The 12,271-nt window shown below is 40.8% G+C and overlaps 1 protein-coding gene across 1 annotated transcript; it reads right to left on the bottom strand.

Annotated features, from left to right (window-relative positions):
- Positions 1–92: 92 nt before the first annotated feature.
- Positions 93–4,513, bottom strand: pdzk1 (PDZ domain containing 1). The gene is made up of 7 exons (XM_056390223.1): positions 4,186–4,513; positions 3,853–4,066; positions 2,136–2,468; positions 1,824–2,020; positions 1,522–1,746; positions 1,135–1,446; positions 93–395 (listed from the first exon to the last, which is right to left on the bottom strand). Exons 1-7 carry the CDS (start codon positions 4,390–4,392, stop codon positions 342–344), a joined length of 1,542 nt encoding a protein of 513 aa, XP_056246198.1. The 5' UTR covers positions 4,393–4,513; the 3' UTR covers positions 93–341.
- Between the last annotated feature and the right edge of the window lie 7,758 nt (positions 4,514–12,271).

Genomic DNA, 12,271 nt, shown 5'->3' with positions numbered 1-12,271 from the left:
ATGAGAACAACAAAGTTTGATTTTTATAGCATTAAATAAAGGCAGCATTTTTTTTCATAGAGAAAAAAAATCCAATAAAGGCCAAAGTGTTTACTGGCAACACTGGTAGTGTTAGCTTAAGGTCTGTATGCTGTAGTTTTAACTGTTTTCAGGAAGACGTTTGTGTTTTCAGCCCTCTCATACAGTTGATGTTGCTATTCTTTGATTCAAAGATACAGTAGATATGTCTCTTCTATGATCTTAATTGGAAGAAGTGAAGCCCACAGAGCTGATTAAAACAAAATGGATCAACTTTAGATTGACAAAGGGCAGATCAGGAAGCGTGTCCTTAAGGTGGCTGCTCAGAGTCTCTCATCGAAACTTTCCTGAGATAAAGATGATGACGCAGTTTGGGTCTAAAAGAGAGAAGACAATACAATCACAATTATGTCAAACATTTTTCAGTCATTTTTTGTTTTAAAAGGTAAACGAAGATTGACATGGCCGGTCATGTCGAAGCCCTTAGTGAAGATTCAGCAAATACATGGCCTTATACAAGTAAGACCAAGAGTCTATAGCCATGCTAGTGGCTCTTTGAAACAGCACTTAGGCAAAGTATGGTGCCTTGAGCTAAAAGATAATTTCAGCATGCTAACGTGCTGATGTTTTGCAAACCTCATGTTCACAATCTTAGTTGAGTGTGTTAGCATGCTAACAGATACTAAACCCAAAGTACAGCTGAGGCTGATGATAATGTAATTAGTTTAAGCATTGGACAAATTAAAATTTAGGTCTGATGGTGGTGCTAGATGAAAAGCCAGAGGATCACAGAAGTTGTTACAATTCATCGTGAGAGAAACATGAATGTCACATCTGTCTATCCACTAGTTGGTGAAATATTTCACTGGATAAGTCAAAACTTTGACCTGCTGGTGGTACTAGAGGAAAGGTCAGGGGACCAACAAAGTCACTGGGATTCATCCTCTAGGCGCTATTGATGTATAAACAAAATGTCATAACAATCCATTCACCAGCTGTTGAGATATTGGACAAAGTTGGATAAAGTGACAAACAAATCAACCTTCCCATCCCAATAGTGATGCCACGAGCATGGTCAAAAACATTATCTGTGAACATTTAAAAAGCACCACTCACTCTCTCTCTTGATATTTCAGTTGTGGTTTCAGGTCTGTCCTCCTCATGATGTCTCTCCTCTGGAGCTTCTGCCGTGTGGACTTGAACATAGGATGTTTCCCCAAGCAGCAGGCGTGTGATAGTCACTCCTTTAGCTTTGAGCTGGTCATAAATGCTCTTTTTAGCCACCAGCATCTCCAGAGAGCTGCCACTCCTGCGAATAATTGCCACCACCTCCTCATGGCTGCTCTGCTCCACATTCAACCCGTTCACCTCCACCACAATGTCGTCGTCCTCCAGGCCTGCCCTCTCTGCCGCTCCACCCTTCACCACCTGAAACCAAGCGCGTCTTACCCCTTTGACTTGAAACAGCGCTGATCAAATAGTAGATGTTCTTTTAAGTCTTACCTCCTTGATGTACTGTCCAGACACGCCTTGGATGCCGTTAAGGTGAAAGCCGTATCCAGCTGAGGTCTTCTCCATCTTACAGAGTTTAGGCTTGAGCTCCTCTTTCCTCTCCTGAACAGGTGTGGATGGTCGGACAGGAGCGGGTATGCTCATGGCCTCTTTGTAACTGGGTGGTGAGTTAGCATCCCTCATCTCCTCCCAGAAAAGCATAGGAGACACTTTGCCCTGTGAGGGACACAACATGCCATTATATTGATCTTCTGCAAGATATATTCAAGTTTGACAGTGGTGTCTTTACTCACCTGCTTATACATTTGATCTGTGTCTTTGTCCACCACCAGGAGGCAGCATTTGTTGCCACTCTGCTTGATCCTGTCCACCACCTGCTCATGGCTGAAGCCCTCCACCTCCTTGCCTTCCACAGCCACGAGTCTGTCCATGTCCTTCAGACATGCTCTTTCGGCTGGGCTGCCTCTGTCTATGTCCTTGATGAAGTGTCCTGCACAGTGTTAATGAACACACAGTCAAAACACAGTCTCCCCTCTGCAGATTGCAGATTAATGTTAATGAAAGCAACAGTTATATTTAAACTATTCTATTGATCATGGCCTTGCCTGTTTGGTTGGGCTCCTCTCTGAGTAAGAAGCCGTATCCATCAGGTCCTTTGGTCATGTTGCTGATGCGTGGCTTGCGAGGGAGGTACTTGGCTGTGGCTAACCACGCTCCTATCTTCATGCGCTTGTTCTGATAGTACCTGTCTGTTTCATCGTCAACCAAGAGGAACATTATGCTGCCACCTGCCAGCTTGATCTTGTCCACTGCCTGTTCGTGTGTGGAGTCTTCCATGTTCTCCCCGTTGATTTCCAACAGACGGTCATTGACTTTGATCCCAGCTCTGTCAGCCACGCTTCCTGGGATCACATCTGTCATGAACAAACCCTGCTCACCTAAACAGGATGTTACAGGAGATATGAAAAAAGAAAGAAAAAAAAAAAACAGATAGAGTTCCCGTTCAGTCTGTTGAAATAATAGTACCACTTTATGATAAGGCACTCTTAATGAATACTTTATAGATAAATGATAAAGCATTGATAAGAACATCTTTTGGTTGCCAGGTTGTTTTCTTCGCCTTTTGTTTGGCTCCTCTTTTACCTCTTACCTTCTGGAAAAGAGCTGCAGAGCAACTAAACCAAAATAGACGTACACATTAAAGATCTTCAAGGTTCAAGGTAATCTTTATTATCCCCGAGGGGCAATTTGTTGCACAGCCAGCAGTAAATAAATATGGTAAATACAGTAATCACGCACAGCAACCTACACTCAAACAATTTACACAAAAGGAACACGCACAAACAACTGCTGCTTGTCGCCATTCGTCCAGCGTCAGGGAGTATTGGGGAGTACTACTGCATATGTGAAAGAGGTTGTGTAAAGGCTTTTGTAGATCCAGAGGGAGCTGCGCAAAATCTGATGTGATGTCACTTGATTCAGCGTCGGTTGGGTCTGAAGACTAACAGTCTGAAATGGAAAGAAGTGAGCTTACCAGACCTGGAGCCTACTCCTCCTCATCTCTGCTTGAGCCTACCTTTGCCACTACTAGCACACATCCAAATCTCCAACCAAACTGTTGGCAGTCGAGTTGCATTATGGGTAAAGTGGGTGCTAGGATTTCGACATATCTCTGGTTCTGCTGCATCGGCTTAGATCCTTTTGTTCAACTGTCCATCATGAGTCTGACAAAGTTACAGATGTGCCAGGCTAAATCTGCAGATTACTCTTTAAATGTACCTCAGCAGACTTGAATGATTATTATTGGATAATTGGATTTTATCACTTTATAATAAAATGTATTTTTAATAATGGGTTTTACGATGATCCATCAAGTTTGCAGCTGTACTTGTAAGTAAATAGTGGTATTAAAACTGGTCCAGATGCTCTGCAGCTAATTTCCGGAGGGTAAATGGTCAAACAGTCTATTTAAGGCCTAATTAACTGAAAGGCCTGTGTCACTTTGGACGATGATGTAAACGAACAAAAGAGCTTTTTTCATACCCTAGAAACCCAAAAGTTGTTCTTATTAATGGCTTATCAGTAAATCGATAGAAGATGCTCTATTAACCATTGAATGAAGCCATTAGTTCCAACCTATAAACTTTTATAAAGGGTTCCCTCTTTGCAAGTTCAGCAAATCTTAAGTTACAATTTCCAACATCAGGTTTTTCTCTTTTGCTAAGAACACACATCTGTGTCATAATTTGTGTTTCTAGCGGGTTTTGGTAGTTTTATCAGCAGTTCTAGATTGCTATCCCCCACCCTAACTCCTGAGCTCACCTTTGACTGAGCGAAGAGAAAACCCATAGCCTGAGCTGGACTTGACCAGGTAGCAGAGTTTGGGTTTTGGAACCTGTGTGGTCACACCATTGGCAACTGGTGAGGTTTGAGGGTTGGACAGGTTTACTCCCTGTGCTTTTGCTTGTTTGTAGGAGGCCTCATCCAGGATGTGGAACGTAACGGACGCTCCACCGTTTCTCACCGTGTCCACCACCTGTTCCAGGGGAACAAAGAAGGCTCAGAGGTAAGATGCTTGTCACAGGATTAACCCATCTTTCGAAGAGTCATCCTTGATTTAATTGTTACACTGTAGTATTTCCACATCCTTCTTACCTGCGAATGGGACAGTTCATCAACAAATGTTCCATTGACCCGGAGGACGCGGTCTCCATCTTTCATGCCAGCCAGTTCAGCTGGACCTCCCATTTCCAGGCAGCGGATCAGGTGACCCTCCTCGCCATGCTCCACCCTCAGATAGAAGCCAAACGTCTGACCCGGCCTCTTGGTTAGAGAAATCACCTTCGGCTTGTACCCGGTCATGTCCTGACACAGAGGAGAGCTTTAACACCACACACACAATAATCACAAATAAAATCTTTTAGTGTCTGTCATAAAAAGAGGTAAATCCAATTTTTTTTTCTCTTTTTCTCTTATTAATTTAAGTTAAAACATTTTATCTCTCTTGAGTCATAACATTCATCTCCAGATTTTACCAAATTGGTTTAAACTGCACTTCAAGATAAATTTAGAAAATAGTCTAACATGTCTGGATGACTTGGTGCTTTGAAGCTGTGCTATACACAGATAAACAAGAGACAGACAAGTGCTATGTTTTCAGTTTTCTTGATGTAACCCTTCATTAAAGGATCAGCTGCAGTTACTGGTTTATTTTTTAACCTTCAAGATCTGTCCTCTGTCTCCCCCTTTACCCGTCACTACCGTCACCCTTTTCGATGGGCCTAAAGGAGTCATAGAAGTGCTGATAGGTTCAGATGAAACGTTGCAGTGGCAGTTAATGGTTAATAGCAGGCACAGCTGACTGTGGTGATGACTCTTTTTTTAAAGGACAGGTTGTACTTTGAGTGTCGCTCTAATCCTCTTATTAGACTGTTATTTCCATATCAGAAGGTCATAAAGGATGCGTGCGCTGGCATGTGGATAGGTGGGTGTGCGCTCATGTGTTTGGACCTTGTTTGTTGACTCAATATATGCAGTATACTCTATGTTCTGTTATTGTCATACAGCTCCTCCTGTTTTGTCTCTGTGTTAGATAATGTGTTAATATGTAATTTCAAGAGCATGTGACAAAGAGCGATCAGTAGTGGACAAAGACAAAACAACACTACCAAAAATATTTAATCCGTTGCATTACTTTTATATAAAATTGGCAAAATAAGTTACACAGTAAGTTACTTTACTCAGCAAAGAGTACACATGTATGAAAAAAAAGCCTTCACACTGACTGCTGACTGATCTAAATGATCAGGCAAGATCCAAATAATTTGTGGTTTGAAGTCAGTGTGCAGTTCTTACACCCCCCCCCCCAACCATCTCTTTAAGTCAGTCTACTATTATCTGTTATCTACTATAACACATATACAGTAAGTTCTGCATCAGCTTGTGCCAAAATGTAGCTGACAGCTGCTTACATTACCTTACATCACTTGCACTGTGTAACATAAACACAACTCAAATAAACTATATTGCCTTCATAAAAATGTACTCTATCTTATCAAAGGAAACGCAGCTCACCCTCAACAAATGAACTCATCCGCTGTGTTTACATACAGTTGTAGAGGAATTTATATTGCACTGTGCGTCAGAAATTCCCAAACTTTTTGTCTACTGCGCTTTTATCACTGTTTGTGACCCTTTCAACCAAAAAGTGATATTTTGCTTCATTCTAGAGGCTCAAAGAGGAAAATTTACAAAAAAAGAAAGAAATTACAAGAAATATTGCAAAGATTGAAAAGAGGAAAGTCAGATTTTTTCCCCCTGGTTCTTCTCCTGTTTATCATGTCAAGGCTCTTCAGATTTATCTTGCCAATACTTGTGTGGGTCCCAACCCCTAGTTTAGAAACCACTGCTGTAAGTAATTTTCAATAAATTTAGCAATTTTTTCTCTATATTTTAAATAATTAAATGTTACGAAATCATGAAGCTGCAGGTACATCTACATAGATCAGGTAGAGTGTTTGAAATTAAACTCACCAGCTTGTCTCTGCTCAGTCCAAAGGAAGAGCTCACCTGTCACTGCTTAGCTGTTATCTCCTGTAGCTTCAACCTGTTCTCCTCCTTCTCCTCCTCCCTCCTTACCCCTCCCCCTCTCCCTCTCTGCAGGGACTTTGACAGGCCAAAGGTGAGCCTAAAGGATGAGTTATTTAACAGTGTCTCGTGTAAGGAATGTCTCCGGAGGCGATGGTGCAGTGCAATCTGTTCTGAGAAAGAGGGATGGAACCGTGAAGCAAGTCTTTCTGCATGGAGGTGAAAGGTATGTGACGCAGGTGGCAATCACTGCTGTAAGGAATCATTACAGTACATACATCACAGTCAGCACTACATCATGAGAATTGCATCATGTGTATATAAACTCATTTACATACATTTTTCACTCTGTTCTATATGAAAATGTTTCATCCACAAAAGAGCGTCTTGGGACATAATCAAGAGTCACTAACTCAAGAAACTGTAGCGGCCCTTAATACTTAATTACTTAAATGAGTAAAGCACCTTACGCCTGCACATGACTATTCCATTTGATCAAAACCTGCTGATATAAAAGTCATAAACATTATAAGATTTCTGTCAGTTTGCTAAATTAGTTGTAAACTAATTTTCCAAGAAAGTACTCAACTGTTTTCACCGTAATGTCATCCGAGGTTATGGTTTTACCTCACTGTAGTAGCACGTTATTACGATTCAAAAGTAAGAATAAAAGTAGAAAATAACCCTGTACTCAACCCAGTATCACTCCAAAGTTTCTAAACTTGAGTGAACTAAATGGACGTTTATTTTAAGAACAAAATCCAGAGGGTTTGCAAAGTTCAGGGTAAACTCAGGTGTTATTTAGTCTTCCAGTTTTATGGTGGCTGTGATATGTAACAATGGGAGAGTCCTTTGGTTATAAAAGACTTAATATAATACTGCTGTCCTCGGGATGGGGCAAAGGTGACAAAAACTCAACCAAAGCCAAGCAAATCAAATATGCAAACGTTAAGAAAGTTAAATCATTACTGTGCTGATGTCTACGGTAAGGCTTTTTTTTTTTTAAGTCTCTGTTTAATAATTGTACCCAGAGTTCAACATGATTCTGATAATATCCTTCCTTTCTCAAATCCTCCAGGGAGACTGTAACTCTTGGTAATGTTATTGTTCATTTACACACAGTATTGAATTTTGAAGTCCATTAGGAAGAGGTAAAATCTCTAACAAACAGAGCTCAGGTGTCTCTGTTTAAGTACCTCAGGGAGAAAGAGGACTTCTCTTCAGTTCAATCCACAGCAATAAGTCTAAATGATGTTTACACATGATTTCATCAGTTTTTTCACACTCAGTGGGTACGTTTAATTTTACTGACTATAAGTCGAATTTTGAATGCATCATTTTTACCCATATTTGAATGTTTTTTCCCATAGTGATAGTGCTACTTTAACACAAATCTTCTAAATACTCCACCACTGACTTCCCTCAAAATTATACTTAAAGGCACCATATAAAATACTGTTTTCGTGAGACCTAATAAACATTTCCTTCCTCATGAAACACTTACAAACCCTTTTAGCTGATGTTTTGAGACCTGCATTAGATGCACCATTATTTTTTTCCTTCTCTTTTTTGGCACACTGCTGCTTCTTACATTGCATTACAGCCATAATGTGTATCGATAGATATGCGTATCTGTTGGTGGAAAGATGGACTGATATCCATTACCGTCGTTCAACAGTCTGCAGAAATGTGCATCATGTTGCCCCATGCTCACGCTGTACATATAGAATTGGTGACACAAACAATACAGGAACTCTATCACTAAACAATCACTGGAAGAAGTATTCAACACCTTTACTTTATTGAAAGTACAATGTAAAAATACTGTAAATGCAAATCTGCAAATAAATGTCCTGCATTCTAAAATGAGCTCAAGTAGAATAATATCATCAGCAAAATGTGCCAAAGTAAATGTTTTTTAAGAAAAATATCCACTCACACAGCACTTTATTAGGCACACCTGTACACCTGCTTATTCATACAATTATCCAATCAGCCAATCACATAGCAGCAGAGTAATACATAAAATCATGCAGACACAGGTCAGGTCACATCAAACATCAGAATGGAGAAAAAAAATGTGATCTCAGTGACTGTGGCATGATTGCCGGTGCCAGACGGGCTGTTTTGAGTGTTTCTGAAACTGCTGATCTCCTGGGAGCGTTTTTACTCACAATGGTGTGAAAAATGACCAAATGAAACAAAAACCATCCAATGAGCGGCAACTCTGTGGACAGAAACGCTTTGTTGATGAGTGAAGTCAAAGGAGAATGGCCGGACTGGATGGAACTGACAGTAAGGCAACAGTAACTCTCTTTACAACTGTGGTGAGTATAAAAGCATCTCAGAACGAACAGCGTGTTGAACCTTGAGGTGGACGGGCTACAACAGCAGGAGAGGACGTCACTGCTGTCGATCGAGAACAGAAATACGAAGCTGTGGAAGGAAACAGGCACATCGACACTGAACAGTTGAAGACTAAAAACATCAGTCTGCTCTGATGAATCTGGATTTCTGAAGAGGCACACAGATGGTCGGGTCAGAGTTTGGCATCAACAGCATGAATCCATTGACCCAACCTGCCTTTTGTCAACAGTCACGGCTGGTGGTGCTGGTGTAATGGTGTGGGGAATGTTTTCTTGGCACACTTTGCGTCCCTCACCAATCATCATCTGAATGCCACAGCCTGTCTGAGTATTGTTGCTGACCGTGTGCTTCCCTTTATGGCCACAATTTACCATCTTCTAATGGCTACGACGATCATGATAATGCACCATTAAGTAAAAGTCGTCTCAAACTGGATTCATGAACATGACAGTGAGTTCAGTGTACTTCAGTGGCCTCCCTAGTCAAGAGCTTTGGGATGTAGTAGAACTGGGGATTGGCAGCATAAATGTGCAGCTGACAAATCTACAGAAATGATGCGATACAATCATGTCAGCATGGAGCAGAATCTCAAAGATCAATGCCGTGAAGAGCCGAGGCTGTTTTGAGAGCAGAGGGAGGAACTACCCAGTAATATTATGGTGCTCCTGATAAAGTGCTCAGTGAGTGTATTATTATATAATTAGATTCTAATAATAATGCATCACTGCATAAGCATTCATTCAAATGCTGAAGCTGTTTTAAGTGAAGTTAATTGTTTGGTAGTTTAGGTCAGTGGATCACAATCTAAAAGATAAATGGGCTGCACTTACATAGCACTTTTCTACCACACACACTGATGATACATCAGGGGCGGTTTGGGGTTCAGGATCTTGTCCAAGGACACTTTGACATGCAGACTGGAAGAGCCAGGGATTGAACTACTGATCTTCTGATTAGTGGATAAAACGCTCTACCTCCTGAGCCACAACTGCCCCTAAATCTGGAGGTTGGGCCCCTTCCAAAAACTCACCAGATAAATATAGGGGATTTGTATTCATTTTTTTTTCTTTTACTTTTCTCTAGTTTTTGCTTGCTTATATTCGATATTTTCCTCTTTGGGACTCAGCAGTTATTTAAATGAAACCAGGTAAATGTTTCTTTGGTGGCACCTCTAAGTACTCTTAGATATCTTATAAATATAAATATAAATGTGACAGCGGGCCCCAGGAAATACTGTTTTTAATGTCAAATCTTAATCAATGAAGTAACTAGTAACTACAGTTGTCAGATATACAGTATGTAGTGGTGTAAAAAGTACAATATTTGACTCAGATGTAGGTAGTAAAAATTTGAATATGTAGGCTACAAGTACTTAAATACAGTACTTGAGTAAATGAACTTAGTTACTTTCCAATATTGGTTTTCACATGGCGCTCAGGTAAAAAATATGAGGAGACGCTGGACTGTCTACTATAAATTTAGAACAAAAGCAGGAAATGGAAGAATCTGTGGAGGCTTGGGGGCGTCTGTCTCTCTGTTTGTACACACGGACACTCGCATGCAGGTGTGTGTACCTGCAGACCAGGCACTTAGGACTACTGATGATTTGGCGCTCGGAGCTCCCCCATTATAACACACACACACACACAACTCTAACCCTGCAGCCACTCACTCACCTCCAGCCTGGAGCCATGTTTGAACAATCGATATCAGGGGTCCCGGAACCACAACCAGAGGAGAGATGAAGTGAGTGGAAGGAGACAGGAATCTTCTTCAGCTCGGCTTAGCACTGATGCATTCACTGTCCATTACCCTCAGTCATCACCTTGTGTTTGCCAAAAGGCGAGAATTTCCATGACGCTGGTTGCCTGGACTGATGAATCCTCTAGTGCTGCAGGTGTGTGTCTATTTGATGTGAAACATAATCTCAGTGCTCTTTACCACAGCGGCATCAAAGTATGCATATACTATACTGCAGCACCAGAGGCTACAGACATGAGCTGTAAAGTGTGTGTGTGTGTGTGTGTGTGTGTGTGTGTCCCCGCAGAAATGATTATCTGCAACCTGTCCTCATCAGCAGTGGAGCATCAGTAATCAACATGTCATGCCAGCTTGTGATTACTGCGCTCAATGGGGAGAACTAGTCTGTCTCTTGATCTTGATTGGCATCCTCACGTGGCTTGTTTATCTCGGGTAAGAAGCTTTGCACATGACCTGCTCGTGCCAGCTAATTAGACCAGGAGAAAGACGAGAGGAGGGCCGCTTGAAATGATGGGAGCCGTTATCAGGGAGTCATTTGAGCATCCAGAGGCCAAGCACACGGCCCCACATCTCCACAGCAATAACATGCCTCGGAAAGCAGCAACATTTAAACCTCCCAAATGTACAGGTGGCACGGGAGACACAATTTTCTGCCTTTTGCCTTGTAGGAAAAACAAGAATATAACCTGTGACTGTGGCTCATCTCTAGCTCAGTACAGCACAACGATGCAGCTGGACAATCTGGCTAAAACGTATGATCTTGATATGTAAAACCTTGATGAGATGATTGATGCTGATATGAATCTGAACAATAATTTAGAGACTCCAGCGTTTGATAACACACCAGCAGAGACATTAATGAAAATCAAAATAATCAGATTATTGACACAACTAGGTCTTGTTAGGACCACAACTGAAATAATCAAACAGGGTGTCAATAATCAGAATATAAAGCATATCAATGGAATTATGTTTAAAAAAAAACAAAAAAACCCCAAAAACTAATTTCCACAACATGAAGCACACCGACATATCACTGCTGAAATATCTTTAGAAACAAGAGTAAAGTGAGATCAGGCCAATTTCTTACATCTTCATATTCATATCATTATGATGAAGGACAGTTTCTGAGTCATTCATATTGTAGTGCCAGTTCTGAGCTTATTAAATGTTTTCATTGTTGCAGTACCATGAAGGAAGGACGGGATGTACCCATCTCTTCAGAGTACTGTCACACTCCTGATGGACATTTTGAAAAATATGAAGCAGAACCTCTGATACGGCCTTTTTTAAAAAATGTTATTCCTCACACTGCAGTTCAACCTCTTCCAAAGGACTGAGGCAAAAACGCAACGTGCATTTATATATTCTGAAGAACAGAACCCTCTTCATCAACTCTGTAACAACTTGTTGATCCTTCATGCAACTGGCCAAGAGGTGCACTCACGTACCACATGAGGGCAGCAGTGTGTATCTAAAACCACTACAGGTGCTTTTACTCAAGGGGGCTTCAGATCAGTAAAAGCTTGAATAACGTGGAAACGTTCCTGCATCTAATCTCATTTAAGAACTCAGAGAAATCTGTCAGATGTTTTCAATCTACAAAATCAAACCACAAACCAAAATGAAGTGGACAAATGCAAAATGATCATAATGCCTGGACACGGTGCATCATCTTTTTTTTTTCTCTCTACTCAAATCTGGTCTATAAATTCTCCTCAACCTCATTTATTTAAAATGTCCTGCAGTTTAAAGATTTATTGTAAAACTGAGAGGAGGCCAGTCACTATTTAGATACAAAAATTATAGTTTATTTGGACTAATGTGATAAAATATGGCATAGTGGGATTGTTGGATCATTTCTTAATTACTGTCAACCCCATATTACCATGTTTTTTCTTTTATACCAAAGAACTTCTCCTCGTGAATGATTGAATCATATTGTTTCAACTAATCCAAACAGCCACAATATGTCACACAGAAAGAAGTTTCTAGTCCTTTTGTCCACAAAAACAATATAACTACG

The sequence above is a fragment of the Seriola aureovittata genome, chromosome 11 (assembly GCF_021018895.1).
Source record: "Seriola aureovittata isolate HTS-2021-v1 ecotype China chromosome 11, ASM2101889v1, whole genome shotgun sequence".
Lineage (NCBI taxonomy): Eukaryota > Metazoa > Chordata > Actinopteri > Carangiformes > Carangidae > Seriola > Seriola aureovittata.
The sequence above is the reverse complement of the archived record's forward strand: the minus strand, read 5'-3'. Positions and strand labels throughout refer to the sequence as shown.

Bases quoted from the DNA above. Each gene is read 5' to 3' on its own strand.
- pdzk1 (XM_056390223.1), bottom strand. From the start codon at position 4,392: ATGACCGGGTACAAGCCGAAGGTGATTTCTCTAACCAAGAGGCCGGGT. The intron at 4,067-4,185 runs GTAAGAAGGATG...CCCCTGGAACAG, and splicing joins ATGAACTGTCCCATTCGCAG to GTGGTGGACACGGTGAGAAA. The intron at 2,021-2,135 runs GCAAGGCCATGA...AACACTGTGCAG, and splicing joins AGAGGAGCCCAACCAAACAG to GACACTTCATCAAGGACATA.